General features: G+C 37.6%; 1 protein-coding gene across 3 annotated transcripts in view; it reads right to left on the reverse strand.

Moving 5' to 3' along the window:
* HMCN1 (hemicentin 1) overlaps positions 1-17,350 on the reverse strand; it is a 538,357-nt gene that overhangs the window by 323,575 nt on the left and 197,432 nt on the right. For all 3 annotated transcript variants that reach the window (XM_070384783.1, XM_070384782.1, XM_070384785.1), the window contains exons 5-8: positions 16,806-16,977; positions 13,011-13,117; positions 2,514-2,634; positions 1,182-1,445 (exon numbers count right to left, since the gene is read on the reverse strand). In XM_070384783.1, the coding sequence (XP_070240884.1) occupies positions 1,182-1,445; positions 2,514-2,634; positions 13,011-13,117; positions 16,806-16,977 (664 nt within the window). The remainder of the gene's footprint in view (positions 1-1,181; positions 1,446-2,513; positions 2,635-13,010; positions 13,118-16,805; positions 16,978-17,350) is intronic.

Here is a 17,350-nt window from a genome sequence, read left to right on the forward strand (position 1 = left end):
GTAAAGGTATGTAAGAACCCACATAGCTTAGAATTGAATTCATAGAGTAACTATTTCCAGAAAAAGAATGAAAAAATTGATTTCTTAAGAATCCAATAGTTTTTTTAAGCATTCAATTCAGGGGCTAAAGCAACTAACGCTGTATATTTTCTATGAGGAAATACTGAGGTTGGTTCTACTATGATCTTATTTTCAGCATTAAACAATAGAGTTGTTCCTGACTTTCCCAAATGATAACCTTCTATATAAATGATAAATTGTTACTGCTCCATCCAGTAGAACAATATTAGAATCAATCTTTCTATATCTGTTGAATATAGATGGTTGGATGGCATCACTGACTTGATGGACATGAGTTTGAGCAAGCTCTGGGAGTTGGTGATGGACGGGGAAGCCTGGCGTGCTGGAGTCCATTACCAACAAAGGTCCATCTAGTCAAGGCTATGGTTTTTCCAGTAGTCATGTATAGATATGGGAGTTGGACTATAAAGAAAGCTGAGCGCCAAAGAATTGATGCTTTTGAACTGTGGTGTTGGAGAAGACTCTTGAGAGTCCCTTGGACTGCAAGGAGATCAAACCGGTCCATCCTAAAGGAAATCAGTCCTGAATATTCATTGGAAGGACTGATGCTGAAGCTGAAGCTCCAATACTTTGGCCACCTGATGGGAAGAACTGACTCATTTGAAAAGACCCTGATGCTGGGAAAGATAGAAGGCGGGAGAGAAGGGGATGACAGAGGATGAGGTGGTTGGATGGCATCACCAACTCGATGGACATGAGTCTGAGTAAACTCCGGGAGTTGGTGATGCACAGGGAAGCCTGGCGTGCTGCGGTTCATGGGTCTCAAAAAGTCGGACATGACTGATCGACTGAATTGAACTGAAGACCATCAGAATTTCCCAGTTCAAGTTCTTACACTGACTGAAGTAAGATTCTAAGATCTATAGATTTTGAATCTACTAAGATTCTCAGATCTACAAATCGGTGAGATTTAACATGAAATTTTGAATTTTTTTTTTATGGTTAAGAAAAGTTGTTACCTATGTGTAAATGCTTTTCCACACAGTGACTCAGTAATAATGTGAGGATATTATTTTTTACTTTAAACTCCATTTTTTACCTATAGGACCACATAAACCCCTTAAACTATCAATACTCTAGTGTACTAAATGACATCTTACCTGGCACAATACTAGAGAAAGAAACACTTGACACTCTCTGGAAGAGAAAATCATCCTTATCATAGCCTGTTACTTTGAGAAAGAAAGCTTCATTTGGTGGTATAAAATCAGAAATATTCCATATGCCATAGGGTTTTCTATCAGGATAATATTTAACAGGAATAGTCTTAAGAGAACTGCCTGAGATACTCAGAAGTTCAAGACGATCTACTTTAGCTGGGATGGAAATTCCAGAAGTATTCAGCAGCACATAGGTAGGTATTCCTACAAGAGAAAGAATTTATCATTTATAAGTAATATGTACCCAAGGTTATCTATCAAGTAAGTTTTGTATTATAACAGCAGGTAACCAGGATCATATATATGAGTACTACAGGCTGTGCCAAAAACTGTGGCCCAGATGTGGAATCTTTTCTACACAAATAAAAAAAGTTTATTTATGACCAGAGAAATACAGGAAACCATAGATAATGACTTTTAAGTTTTCTAATCACGTTTATATGTAGAAAATTAGAATTATGAATATTGTATAATATATTTGTATTATATGAATATTTTAAAAGATTTGTTATTTTGTATCCTCCTAGTAACTGAAGCAATAAAAATAAAAGAACAATCAGAAAAAAAGAAATTTAAAGTCACAGTAAGACTAAGCCTTCTTTTTAGCTACAGAACTATAAATCTTCTTGCATGAATAAAAATAAGATGAAAAAGCACCTTTCAAATCAATAATAATTTCACCTTGGAACATATAATGCTATGTGATATCTTCAATGTTTTAACTATACACACACACACTCTATATTTTCACCTTGACAACAGGCAAGTAAGATGCTAGTAAGAAAAAGCCCCAAGACCTAGGTCAGCAGTTTTCAAAGTTTAGTAAGTATAGGAATCAATGAGGTGCTTGTTAAAGTGTACATTCCTGGGACCTGGAGAAGGAAATGGCAACCCACTCCGGTATTCTTGCCTGGGAAATCTTATGGATAGAGGAGACTGACAGGCTACCATTCATGGAGTTGCAAAACAGTTGGATGTACCTTAGTGACTAAACAAAACTGGGACCTACTGTCTATAATTTTCATTCAGGAGATCTAAGGTAGGCCCCAGGAACCTTAATATTTGATAAGCTCCCCAAGTGAGTTCAATATCACTGGTCTTTGGGCCATACTTCAAGAAGCAATGACTATGACAGGAGTAATCATATTTCAAATAAAGATGCCATGTTTCCCAATTTTATTGAAGAACTACAAAATTACAAAACCACAGTCTGAGAAGTACTTTGCAGTTCAATATCTACTACGCCAATTGAGCCAATACACACATACAAACCTTGCACCGGTCTGCTGACTGTTTTTTTGAAGTCCAGGGTGGGCTTTCGGGAAAAACCAGCTCGAAAATCAATAGTACTGAGGCCAGTGATGCGAACAGAGTGCCTTCCAGTGCTAGATGTCTGAAAAATGTTCAATGACAAATTCCATCAGCAGTTAATCCAGGGTGCTGGCCACACTAAACACTAACCAGTAAAAGAAACTGCAGAGCGTTCCATTAGACTTGGTGTCCACTCACTGTGGCCTTTATCTGGGTGTTTTGAACTTAACTGTGATTCCATAACTTCAATGCAAGTTTTGTAATACATATCCAGGAGCCTAAAGCCTATACAATTGAGTATTATATTGCACGCTCAGTGGTAAAAGATAGAGGGGCACAGTCATAGTGAATGGACTTGATTCACATGGTGGATGTTCAAGAAATGAATATTCATGAAATAAATGAATGACTAAACCTTCTCCCCTAAACATCATCCAGGTTCTATTATGGAAAATATTTCCTTTCTCTTTGCTCGGGGAAGATACAGCCAGGACAAGCACAAGAGTCAATTATCAACTAGCTTTTAGCTGACCAGCATCTTCAGCTCAGCAGTGTCCAGTCAAGGCACTCAGTTAGCGAGATACAAGTATGAGTGAAAAAATAAGGTCGTCACCCTCTAAGAGCTTATGGACAGTGAGGAAGTCAGATGGAGGAAGAGAAATCTCCAGTGCAATACAGTAAATGCAGTGATAGAATTACAGAAAAGGTAGAGAGAAAAGAAATCCGTATACTAAAGGAGCACGGACTAGGTTGTAGTTCAGTTAAAACCTCCTGAAGGAGATGAACAAGATATTGAATAGCTGAGAGCTGAGGTCACCTCTATGTGCATAAATAATAAATAATTTGGATTAGGGCCACAGGATAAAACATTAACATTTATTGGGCACTTTCTTTGCATCCAGACTTTGTGTATACATTGGCTTATTTGTTTTTCATTACAACTGTGTAAGGTAGATACCATCATTAGCCCCATGGCACAGATAAACAGACTGAGGCACCAAAGCATTAGATTCCTTGCCCAAGTTCACAAGGGTTCCCAACTTTCCTAACATTGCAGAAGTCAGGTTTTAACCCAAAGGTCAGACTCTGGGCTCTTTTCCACTGTGCTAGATTTTCTCCCAAGGGCAAGGTCAGTCAGAGTGAGCCTCTATCTCAGTATCTCTCTAATTATGATTAGAGGACCGACTATGTCTATACCTACACAAAATCACCTGGATTGTTTGTAAAAATACAGGCTCCAAGCTCCAGCCAAAATGTACTGGTCAGTGGCGTCTAGGACTATGCATGTAATATATGGTAATAAGTGGCTATATATGGCTACAAGGCTCTGCAAACCACAGTTTTCCCTAAATCCCTGTGACGCATGTGGCAATGAGTACAGAAAAGATGAGGAGATATGTATGTCCCTGTTACTACCAATCACATTCCTAACTGAGCAAACCCTGCAGAAACTCAAAGCAAAGGAAAATGAAGGTGAAGGAAAGGAAAAAAAATTACATCTTCTCAAAAAATGTGTTGTATTCTTAGCATAAATGATGTTCCTAATTACCATGGCTCATTTTAACAGGGCTTAAAAAATACTGTATGTTTAAGTGCAGAAGTCTCAGTACACTTATTCCGTTATTTCTAAAGGAAAATGTGTTATGAATTAACAGATATAAAAGGAAACTATATATCATAATCCAATTTAAAATCGAGGACCTCCTACATGGCGGTATAAAGCCTTGAGAAGTCTACGTTCAACTGCCTTAATAATGAGAGCTTTACTGAAAATACTATTGTCTGCTAGTTTCTTGTTAAGGAGAAACAAAATAGTCATATTATGAGTTGTTTTAGATGTTTTTCACTGACATCATCTATGCTGTTAGTTGCCTTGTTGCTCAGAAAGTCCCCTTTGATAAAACAGCTACCGAGAGGTTATCAAGGGCAAATGTGATACACACTTTGCCTAATGACTGCTATCGAGTACTAACCATCTACCAAGTGTTATGTGCACAAACCAACTGATAATAAGTCCGTTTCCAAAGTGGTGCTTACAGCGAACTCTGCTCAATGTGATGTGGCAGCCTGGATGGGAGGGAAGTTTGGGGAGAATGGATACATGTATTGTGCATGGCGGAGTCCCTTTGCTATCCACCTGAAACTATCACAGCATTGTTGGTCAGCTATACTTCAATACAAAATAAAAAGTTTTTTTTTAAGTGATGCTTAATATCTGAGAAAAATTAGAAATTACCCAAGTGTTTGAAAATATGGTATCCTGCTGGTAAATAATCAGAGAAGGCAATGGCAACCCACTCCAGTACTCTAGCCTGGAAAATCCCATGGACAGAGGAGCCTGGTAGGCTGCAGTCCATGGGGTCGCTAAGAGTCAGACATGACTGAGTGACTTCACTTTCACTTTTCACTTTCATGCACTGGAGAAGGAAATGGCAACCCACTCCAGTGTTCTTGCCTGGAGAATCCCAGGGACGGGGGATCCTGGTCGGCTGCCGTCTATGGGGTCGCACAGAGTCGGACACGACTAATGCGACTTAGCAGCAGCAGCAGCAGCAGAGCTGGGATGTGAATTCAGTGAGGATCCAGAAACTGACCTCCACAGGTACAACATGCGCTTCTCATGATCATTTCAATGAACTGAATTATGCTGGTTTGGGGGTAAAGGCTGAAATATACCCAACTGCTCTACATAACAGGAGAGTAATATGGAATTTCGCTTCCCTGGTGGCTCAGCCAGTAAAGAATCCACCTGCAATGCAGGAGACCTGGGTTGGGAAGATCCCCTGGAGAAGGGAGTAGCAACCCACTCCAGTATTCAGGCCTGGGAAATTCCATGGATAGAAGAACCTAGTGTCCATGGGGTTGCAAAGAGTCAGACACAGCTAAGTGAATATCTATACGGAATTCCTGAGACTATTCACAGGAGAGAAGCAGAAACAAAATAGAGAAAAGAAGAATGGAGGGCAAGGAGAGAGGCAAAAGGAAACAAGTTACTTCAAGATAAACCCCAAATCTATAGTCAAATTTACTATATTTACAAAATGGTCTTGTTACTGGATTCCCTGAAATTTTTGAAGGACTGAGGTTTACCCAACATGGAGGCATAAAAGATTAGAATCAACACACAGATAATCAGAGGCAAGGAGACCAAAACAAAGTAAATCTTCAGGAAACCCCAGAAGCATTGGGGAAAGGCTTTGGGTTCTAATGTGTTATGGACAGAGTGGGGTTGGAGGAGAATTAAAAGATAAGAAAGTCTTGGAGGGGCAAAGAAAATTTAGCTAATTTAGCTAATCTATGACTAAGTTAAATAGAGGTGAAGTCCAGCTGCATATTTCTTACTCCTCTCTTCCCTTCTGAATTATTTTAGCTACCTTAGGACCATTTTTCTACATACATAATTAAATTAGTATGACAAAAACCACTGCTTTGATGTTTTTCTATTTGATCTTTATATCATGTAGCTTTAAACTATGTCCTGTAATAAAGTGAGAATTTGGCTCCAAAAAGCATCTCTCCACCACAGAATATCTAGAAGTATCACTTAAGCACAGAGGCATCCTCACCTCATGGTTCCTGTAGCTCAGAACAGGGAAATTAAGGAGGCTCACAGTGGTTCCAAGCGTAACAGGAAATGTTCTAGACAGACACTGGACTGGGTTTGTATTAGCCTGAAATTCACATTTTAAACAATATACTTCTTCATGTTATTTATAAAGGTTTATAATGTGTTACATTACTGCCCTGAGTTACAATGTCAAGTTGGTCAAGTTGCAGAAGGGTCTGAGTCAGGAATACAGAGGCTGCTGTAGTGTAAGCTGAGTTGAGGCAAAGATGAGGTTAGACTAGATACCTCCTGACATTCTCTAGTTATAAACAGGCAGCCACATAAAAGAGTGAGAGAGAAGCAGCAGCAGAGTGGACCAGAGTGTAGGCTTCTGAACTGAGAGTGAGTCTTTAAGAAATGAAGGAGCAGAGCAGGCTGAAGGACCATGGAGCAAGCACCATGGAGAGCTCCAGGGAAAATGAGTTGCTCTTCCGGTATCTTCCTGATCAACTATATTGCAGATGAATCTATTTTTAAGGCTACATATCTATTAAATATTGAAAGTCTCCTCTACATAGAAAGCCCTTGAAGGCAAGAATTATATCAAATATATCACCTATAAAATACTATTCAATAGGTACTTAATACATGAAATTAATTTATTAATACCATTAATAATAAGGCCAACAAACACTTAACGTTGGCAGTTTCCCTTAGATTTCCCTAGGACCAACTGATGTCAGAGTCATCAAGAATTCATTGAATTTTTCTAGATACATTAGGCTAAGTATGTTCACACGATATCTCATTAAGCACCAAAAAGAAATTGGGGCTCAAAGAACTAATTACTTGCCTAGGTTTATACAGCAAGTTAAATGGCAGTTACTCCAAGTTCAATACTCTAAGTCAATGCGTAATATTCTAGGATGACATAATCTCTAGGTTGATTCGGACCCTATGGGATAGAAAACAATATCCCCATCTATTCATTTGCCATTCTAAATTTCTAAATGCACTCTCAACTTAGGAAGAGTCAGGTTAGTAGAGTGCTGGTAAACTTCTCTCTGAAAAAAAAAAAAAGCCCTAATTTGGGATTTGCCAAATTCTGTGATGTAAATACTACCAAGTGGCTGATTTCAAGCTCCCAACAGGATGTCACTGAGTTGGGAAGAGAAAGCACATAACTGACTCTCCATGAACCATTTATGAACCAGCTCCAGAAAACCATTAGGCCATGATAACAGTTCTGGCAAATGGCTTACCAAGGAAATGAAGTGTATCTGTCACTCACAAAAATACCTATCACATCCTAGAAGTGACACAATCCCTTCCTTTTTCTATGCACATTCTCCAGTCTTTTCCTCCACTAAAAAGAGGCCACATGTTGGGAAAGATTAAAGGCAAAAGGAGAAGAGAGCGACAGAGGATGAGACGGTTGGATGGTGTCACCAATTCAATGGACATGAACTTGGGCAAACTTCGGCAGATGGCGAGGGACACAGAGGCCTGGCGTGCTGCAGTCCGTGGGGTCACAAAGAATCAGACACGACTTGGCGACTGAATAGCAACAATGTTCTAAATGTTCTAGATGTCAGTGCCTCCATCAGCTTGGCTTCCTGAGCATATGAAGCACAGCAGCCCATCAACCCTCACAGAACATGTGACACTAGTGAGGAATGAACTTGTATTAAGCCAGGGAGAGCACATTCTGGTACTAAATGTGAAGTCTGCCATGTTATACATGAATTAAAATATGATTGCTAGAGTTGGCTTTAATTTCTCTCTCCTAAGGAGTTTCAATGTTTTATAAAATAATAAATAAGTCAAAGTAAATAAAGTAAAGCCTTGATGTCTATCTAGAATTGATAAGAAATGGCACCCCACTCCAGTACTTCTGCCTGGAAAATCCCATGGATGGAGGAGTCTGGTAGGCTGCAGTCCATGGGGTCGCTCAGAGTCGGACAGGACTGAGCGACTTCACTTTCACTTTTCACTTTCATGCACTGGAGAAGGAAATGGCAACCCACTTCAGTGTTCTTGCCTGGAGAATCCCAGGGACGGTGGAGCCTGGTGGGCTGCCGTCTATGGGGTCGCACAGAGTCGGACACGACTGAAGAGACTTAGCAGCAGTAGCAGAGATACAGTTTACTATTTATACACAGTCTGGATAAGAACTAATTTAGTTTTACCACTCATGTGTCAGAAACTGTTTAAATATGTACCAACATCTAATTTAATCATGACAATATTAAGTAGGTATTATTTTCCCCTAGTTTTCTCAGACTTGGGTAGGTTTAGGTAATTTCTTCAAGGTCAAAAATATTTTAAGTACTATATCTTAAATTAAAATATATGTCCATCTATTTTCAAAGCATTTGCTCTTATATAACATACCATCCTTTACAAAGTAAAGAATACTATACTTTTAATCAAATATTTATTGGGAAGCTAACATAGGGTAGGATTTGTGCCAGTCAAAAAGACACAATGAAGCCAGCTAGATTTAAATACTATCCTTTTACTAGTCATTGTTTGTTTTAAAAAATGTAATACAAGGAAAGAAATGTAAATTCTGTATATATTCACATATACACACACACACATACCCATTTAAATATAAATAAAAGTGTACATATATTTTTTTAAAGGAAATATTCCATTTGATTGACAATGTGATATTGGCAGACAAATATAACTGGGGAATATTCCAGGAAAAAAAATCTACTATAGAGGATTCCATTGACCCTAAACACTGAATTAATGCCATAGCTAATCCCTTTAAATAATACACCTGGTGTAGTCTGACTGCTTATTTAAAAGAGGTACCAGGTGGGAATAACTGGAGGCCAGTGTAATATGCTACTTGTGTGGTCCTTTGTTAGACTTGAGGTTTATTGTAATTCCATAACAAGTTTATGCCATTTATGCATTTCTAAAACTATCCTTATCCTGTAGAAAATGCATTAGTAGGTTCTGGCAACCAAAGTAACTATCTACAACCAGAAATATTTCTGCTAGTCTCAGAATCTCAATATAATCATGTGGTTGGGTACACTCCCTTCTCTACTTGGGAGATGATCTAAGGATAGTTTATCCAAATTTACTTAATGGAAACACCTCAGGGGGTGTGCTACATCCCATGATCACACTGATAATCCTAGACTAATAGCAAGAGTCTCTAAACATAATGGGTACTGACAATTATTTAATGTCTTTGCAACAAAGTTTCCCTTAAAGAGCACAGCACACAATCTGGCCTGAGAGTTTATGTCATTATGTTCAAATAGCCTAGGTATAATTAAGCTGTCTTAATGGAAAATTTACACTTCTTCTCAGAAATGAGACCCAGGATTTCTAGCTTCCCTACAGATACAAATTTAAAGGCCTCAAACAACTGTCTCTTTTGTTTGTAATAATAACTTGGGGTCCATTTCAGTTACTTCTTTCTGGCAAGTTTTCACCTGCATCAGAGGCAACCTAAAACATCCAGGTTACTTATATGAAGTATACTGATGAGTTGACTCATTGTCTCTGTTCAATTAAAGTGTTCGAATAAACCACAGAAAAGTAATCACCAGGGTTTCATTGGGAAACCACAGAAGAAAAGCAATCGCCATTGTCATAGTCAAATCATGGGCATAATACAGTGTTTTGTGCCAGTACATCAACTGTGATCCAAACTAAACCAAAGCCTGCTTCCCTGGATATCATCAGAATAAGTGAATTCATTCTTATTCAGGAATATTTATATAGTTCTTTCCCAGGCACTAAGGCATATACTTGTGACAAAGTCTGGTCTACAGCAAAACTGGAAGCCAAAACCTGTACAGAAATAAATATGACATAATGGGGAAAAATTATGCAAAGGGAGGTGCCAAAAAATTGCAATAGAAAGCCAGAGGGAAAAGAGTATATTCTGAATGAGAAAAGTCTTGATACAAGTGTTACCATTTGAGCTGAGCATTATTGGGAGTTATGAATCAGACATAAAATAAGAAAAGAATATTCTAGAAAGAAGCAACAGCTTGAGAGAAAGCACAGACCAAGAGAATGTGGTAAGAGAAGACGAGAGACATTGCAAAAGTATATTTGATTAGAGTAGAAAGGCACGTGGTGGAAGATAACCAAAAAGACTGGTTGAGGCTCAATTTGGTGCTCCTTGAATACCATGCTAAGGTCAAATAAGAGATGGGCTGTGTTCTACACATAAGATTAAAACTGTTATGCAAAACATTCAAAAAAGCTGTTAGTAATTCCACTGATAGAGCAGACACTTTCCAGATAGCAGAGCGCATGAGAGATGGCACTGGGGATGTGCTGTCTAATCTCAGACATTTCTCCTCTTAAGAAAACACACATGTAAAATGCTATCCTTCATTAGCCATCCAAAAGGGAGATCCAAAGTCAGCAGCAATATTTATGTCAGTAGATTCAGCTCAATTGCCTTTATGCCAACCTGATACATTATTTTGGTATTTCATTCAGGAGCGAAATAAGTTCATTATCTTTACTTGCATTGTAATTCTCATCCTTTGTTTAGATATCACTAATTGTACACCAGATATTGTGTAACAACAGGACCAGAAGCTTCTTTGATGATGATTAGATATGAATTTAAAATACTGTGATAATAGATATTGTGTCTTTCTATTGTGTTCTTAATTACAGGAGGCCAGGTTTAGAGACTTGTCTAAACAGTGTTCCTATCATCTTATCTCCTTCCTCACTCACAGATTAATCCTCAGTGACTCTCTGTTCTAATGATCAATTAAGATGTACTTAGTGCCCATTAAGTATCATGGAACATGGCCAGAATCAGACACTCAGTAAAGGTTTACTGAATGGATGACTGGATCAATAGGCGTGTTAGGCACAAGGAAAAACATCAGACATGTAAAATATCCCCCTTCTAGGCAAGAGTTTTATTAGAGGAAATACCACTGGTAGCAATCCAAATCACCTATCAAATGGGTTCAAATACTTCACAATCAGTTGCTAATTATACAGAAGAATGGTATCACTTGTATGCATCTCAAAGTCAGTAACAGACAACTTAACATCACTGGTTAGAGAGCAAGAACGGATCATCTTAGTGAACTTGATAAGTGAGCTACCTTAGTGAACAGCTAGCTCAAGACTGCTGACTTAGAGCATGCTTAAATGAAAATGTTTGGACAATACAGAGACTCGGAACTTCATATACTCCTTTCCACTGTGATCACAGAAAGTCAGACTCAATCTAGTTATATTTGGGGCAAGTTGGTTAAAATAACTGTAATATCAAATTTGGCCATATTACAGTGAAACACTTCATTATTGACTATCTGATGCACTCAGGAAGGACTGAGCAACTACTCTGTGCAAGGAACTGGGGGATAACACAGGCAGATGGGACTATTTGTGATCCATTCAATAAAAGTTACTAATTTTATTTCACATAGCCTTTTTACTTAAACCCTTATTCCATATTATTCATGTTAAAATATCCATATTACTACTTTCCTTATAAGACTGAGAGTTGTGAGGAAAAGAAACACTGATATTCTAGGACTTAAATGGAGTTACAATAAAAATTAACTTTATAAAATTAAAGAATAAAAGTTAAGTATTTCTTTTAAAAAACCGGCATGCCAAATTTCTATGGTATAGCACCTCCATGTACTTTCACAGCAGCTATATAATTTCAAAGGAGCCAGTTGATCTCATTTTCTTTTCTTTTTATCATGTCAGGAAGCTGAGATGGTGAAAGAGTAAATGATGCAAGGGGAATCTTCATTTGAGTTGTTCCAGTATTTCAGAGTAAACTGTTTATTTGGGGGTTACAAGGGGTTCCAATGGAAGAGGAAGAGGGTACACGCAGCACATATGGGGTGTGTCTTTAAGCCTGCTCTCCCTGTGGACAACTGGGGCTTATTCCTGCAGGGGCTGAAAGCTGCTCTAGAAGGGTTTAATTCTCTAGCTGAACAGCCTTCTCCTGTTCTATCTTGAAAAAAAAAAAAAGCTTCTCAGACACAGAAATACAGATCCTGCGGTTGGAAGTAGGCCAGAGCACACTGAAATTTCTGAGAAATATGGGCAAGCCATGCACAGCATCTACTAGGGAGGGTCCCACATATAATTTGCAGCAGGACTAGATCTCAGATTTATGGTATCCTGAATTTCGAAGGCAGACACGTTCTTTCCTCCATATTGCCAAAATACAATGCTTTCTTAGTATGAACATATACTATTTAATGTGACTCTAAGATACAAATACAATTTTGCGTTCAAGCACACAATGAATGTAGGTCTACTACACACCAATAACCAGCAATGTTTGAGTGCTTATTTTGTAACAGGAACTTGTTAAATACTTCATTTTATCATCTTCATTTAATTCTCAGAACACTTCTATGAAAGAAAGGACTGTTATTGCCATCCTATATTAAAGAGGTGGAAAGAAAATCAAGAGAAGCTATAGTTCTAAGGGGTTAGCAGCTTTTAAGTGGTGGTGTTTTCAAACCCAGGGCAGTTCCACACTAGGGCCTATGTCCCTAAACACCATTCTCTACTGGCTCCATCTCTGATTGTTTTGGAGGCAGACAGTGGCTAATATAATATATATAATAATATAATATATATATAATAATATATAATATAATAATATAATTTACAGATTCGATGATAGGAAAACTACCTGGAGCATTTTAAGTCTGTTTATGGTGGTACTGATCCTTTCAAGGTCATCACAACCAAACACTATCAATTCATATGATCAAGACAACTCCGAAGAATGCAACATGTCTATTGATTTTTAGCAAAAGCATTCTCCATGATCGTTAGAGAAGATATAAATAAACTATTATATATATTTTATAAAACATGCCAACATCAAAATAAAACAACAAACAGACTCTGTAACATAACAGTACCTTCACTGTCCATATTCCAGCCTCTGGCTCTTTAACATTCACCACCTTGGCAGAGTTATGAATATTTAATAGCTCATTCAGGCCAAATCCCTTTTTTATCAGCTTTCCTGAAAGACAGACGTAGAGGTTATAAGCATAATCTTTATTTCAGCTATGTATATCAGCTGTGTACATTTCCAGTATAAATTACCTGATGGACATTTACACGTCTAGCTCAAAACATCATTTTATATCTAAAATATACGCAACTTTAGCATTTCTGAACACTGTAATTGAAGTAACAGATTCCTATTTGCTATGTTGATGTGATCTTAAAAACAGAGTAAGATGGAAGACAATAATCATATTTCCAAAGTTAATCTAGGTAATGATTATTATGGCTACAAAGAAGTTATGTACAGTCACTAGAGACATTTAGACTTAATAGATGGAAAAACAGTAAACTAGAATAAATGTCTTTTTGGAGATGACTCAAGATATTGCTAATATTAAGAGCCCTGGGCATAACTTTGCATAAAGTGTAAAACCTCAGGTTTCCATGAAGTGCACAAGAAGGCTTTTACTTGTCAAAGGAATAATTAGAGGAGACAGTATAATGCATTAACACCATACCATCTCCAACTGAGATCAACATACAGTATCTGACAGTTGGAACTTAGGAAGGAAAGCAAATTTGGAATTAAGCCATAGTTTACATATTCATTTCAGGCTTGGCTCTCGTGTGGACTATTTCTGCAGTTATGTAAACAAATCAATTAAAAGAATCCCATGTTTGCATCAGAAGTTTTATAATCGCTGCAAATGACTTTTAAAATATCAGTATCAATGAATTTTTAAAGTAGTAGAACTTAAGGCAATGGTTACAGGTACTTTCGATACAGATAATGAACAACACAAATCTTTCCTGGGTAGATAGGATAGATGGTACTATAAGAATGCTACTTAAAAAGACAAATCCATTTCTACAGATAAATCTATTTTCAAGACCAAACAGTCTCAAAAAAATTGGTTTTGCTTGCTCATAAATTTCAATTTGATTGTTAAGTGTGACTGAAGCCTTTGAGGTAAATTTCATACCCTATTTTCTCTAAGGTATGTCATTTTCTAAGATTCAAATAAAGTAAAAAAGGTAGTTATTCCTTCCCAATTTATAAATGTTCATACAGGTTTTAAAAAATGTAACATATACTTCAGCTACAATAGGAATAAAAATATTGTGCAAACATCATTGGTTAAAAAATTTCCTAAACACGAATATTAAGAAAAATTAGGTTTCTTTTTATTTTTTAAGATTACTATTCAATTCAACCTTAAATCTTATAAATTCAACCAGAGATGGAATTAAGCCAAAACTGAGAATCATACAATATCAAAGGAACAAATTAAAACATCATTCTAATGAGAATATAAATATGTTTTTTTAACAACCATCTCCTGTAAAATTATACAAGCCCCTTTGCCATGACAAGGCTGTGATCCAAGAAGGGTCATAGTGGAAAGTTATCACAAAATATGGTCCACTGGAGGAAGGAATCATAAACCACTTCAGTATTTTTGCCTCGAGAACCCAACAGAGTATGAAAAGACAAAAAGACACGGGAAGACAAGCCTCCCAGGTTAGAAGGTGTGCAATATGCTTCTGAAGATAACAAGGGAACATTTCATGCAAGGACGGGCATGATAAAAGACAGAAACAGTAAGGACCTAACCAAAGCAGCAGAGATTAAGAAGAGGTGGCAAGAATACACAGAAAAATTATACAAAAAAGGTTTTAATGACCTGGATAAACATGATGGTGTGATCACTCACTTAGAGCCAGACATCCTGGAGTGTGAAGTCAAATGGGCCTCAGGAAGCATTACCACAAACAAAGCTAGTGAAGATGATGGAATTCCAGCTGAGCTATTTCAAATCCTAAAAGATGATGCTGTAAAAGTGTTGCACTCAATATGCCAGCAAATTTGGAAAACTCAGCAGTGGCCACAGGACTGGAAAAGGTCACTTTTCATTGCAATCCCAAAGAAGGGCAATGCCAAAGAATGTTTGCTGCTGCTGCTAAGTCGCTTCAGTCGTGTCCAACTCTGTGTGACCCCATAGATGGCAGCCCACCAGTCTCCCCCGTCCCTGGGATTCTCCAGGCAAGAACACTGGAGTGGGTTGCCATTTCCTTCTCCAATGCATGAAAGTGAAAAGGGAAAGTGAAGTCGCTCAGTCGTGCCTGACTCTTCACGACCCCATGGACTGTTTAACTATTGCAAAATTGTGCTCATTTCACATGCTAGCAAGATAATGCTCAAAATCTTTCAAGCTAGGCTTCCATAGTACATAAACCAAGAACTTTCATATATACAAGCTGGATTTAGAACAGGCAGTGGAAACAGATCAAATTGCCAACATTCACTGGATCACAGAGAAAGCAAGGGAATTCCAGAAAAACATCTACTTCTGCTTCATTGACTACACTAAAGCCTTTGACTGTGTGGATTACAACAAACTGTGGAAAATTCTTAAAGAGATGGGACTACCAGAGTTTACTTGTCTCCTGAGAGACTGTCTCCTAAAGGGGAGCTAAAGAGTCTCTTGATGAGGATGGAAGGAAAGAATGAAAAAAGCTGGCTTAAACTCACATTCAAAAAACTAAAATCATGGCAACTGGTCCCACCACTTCATGGCAAATAGAGGGGGGAAAAGTGGAAGTAGTGACAGATTTTATATTCTTGGGCTCCAAAATCACTGTGGACAGTGACTATAGCCATTAAATTAAAAGACGCTTGTTCCTTGGAAGGAAAGCTATGACAAACCTACATAGCACATTGAAAAGCAGAGACCTCACATTGACGACAAAGGTACGTATAGTCAAAGCTACGGTTTTTCCAGTAAACACGCACAGATGTGAGAGTTGGACCATAAAAAAGGCTGAGCACCAAAGAACTCATGCTTTCAAATCGTGGTGCTGGAGAAGATTCTTGATAGTCCACTGGAATGCAAGGTGGGCAAAAAAGTCAATCCTAAAGGAAATCAACCCTGAATATTCATGGGAAGGACTGACGCTGAAGCTCCTATCCTTTGGCCACCTGATATGAAGAGCCACCTCATTGGGAAAGACTCTGATTGGGAAAGATTGAGAGCAGGAGGAGGAGGAGGCAACAGAGAATGAGATGGTTGGATAGTATCACTGGGATAGTGTCACTGAGGCAATGAACATGAGTTTGAACAAACCCTGGTAGATAGTGAAGAACAGGAAAGCCTGGTGGTATACTGCAGTCCATGGGGTTGGAAAGAGTCGGACACAGCTTAGCGACTGAACAAGAACAACCTGTAAAATTAAAATCTATCAAGAAAATGATATGGTAAAAAATTAGACAGCTTTTTTAGTAATAAAGGACTTTTTTCATATGATTCACTTAAAAATGACAAAACACTGAATTTTACAGAATAAGTTACTGTGAAGTATTTCCTCATATAAAGATGAAGAAAATATTTCAGGTTCATCTAAAATATTTTTTTGGATCCTTCAGTTACAATTAAGATAGTAAATGCCATCTGTTTAAATTATTAGGAGTTTCAGTTTTTGAATCTCATGTTAACTCAATGATACTTATGACTAAAAATACTCAGTTTTAATTTTTAAACATCTTCTCCAGTCATTTTTGAGTTGGTTGAATTTATTCATAAAGTTAGCATTAATCTGAACAAGTAAGTCTGTTAAAAATCTTTTACCTTCCATGATTTTTCTATTTTTTTCATATTCTATATTTTTAAATATTTTTAATATGAATATTCCATATAGCTCACCTAAAGGATTGTGAATTTCAATCATTGGAGAAGGGCCACTCAGAGACACAGTAACCTCTTTTAGACTGGGATCAAAGGGAATTTTCCAAGTATTTTCAGCCTGTTCCAAATGGTCTGTTGATAAGAGGTGAACTTTGGAAGCCTGTACTGCTTCTTCCACCCATTTTAAAACCTACAAGAAAAAGAGAAATGTGAGTGATATCAAAATATTTACAGCTTTACATCACCTCGAATTGCTGAAGCAGTAGCCTATTTGCTTAATGAAATGACGAGGTTGCTTTCTGTACTGTGTGAGGCTTATTTCCATCACAATCAAGACAAACTTTCTCAACACACAGAACAGGTAAAAAGCACTCCCCGAGGATTAGTCTCCAAAAGTTTCAAACAGCTCATGCAGCTCAATAAAAAAACAAACAAAAAAACCCCAATAACCCAATTGGAAAATGCACAGGATACCTGAATAAACATTTTTGCAAAGAAGACATACAGATGGCCGAGAGGCACATGAAAAGAGGCACATGCTCAACAGTGCTAATTATTTGAGA

The sequence above is a fragment of the Bos mutus genome, chromosome 16, assembly GCF_027580195.1.
Source record: "Bos mutus isolate GX-2022 chromosome 16, NWIPB_WYAK_1.1, whole genome shotgun sequence".
Classification (NCBI taxonomy): domain Eukaryota; kingdom Metazoa; phylum Chordata; class Mammalia; order Artiodactyla; family Bovidae; genus Bos; species Bos mutus.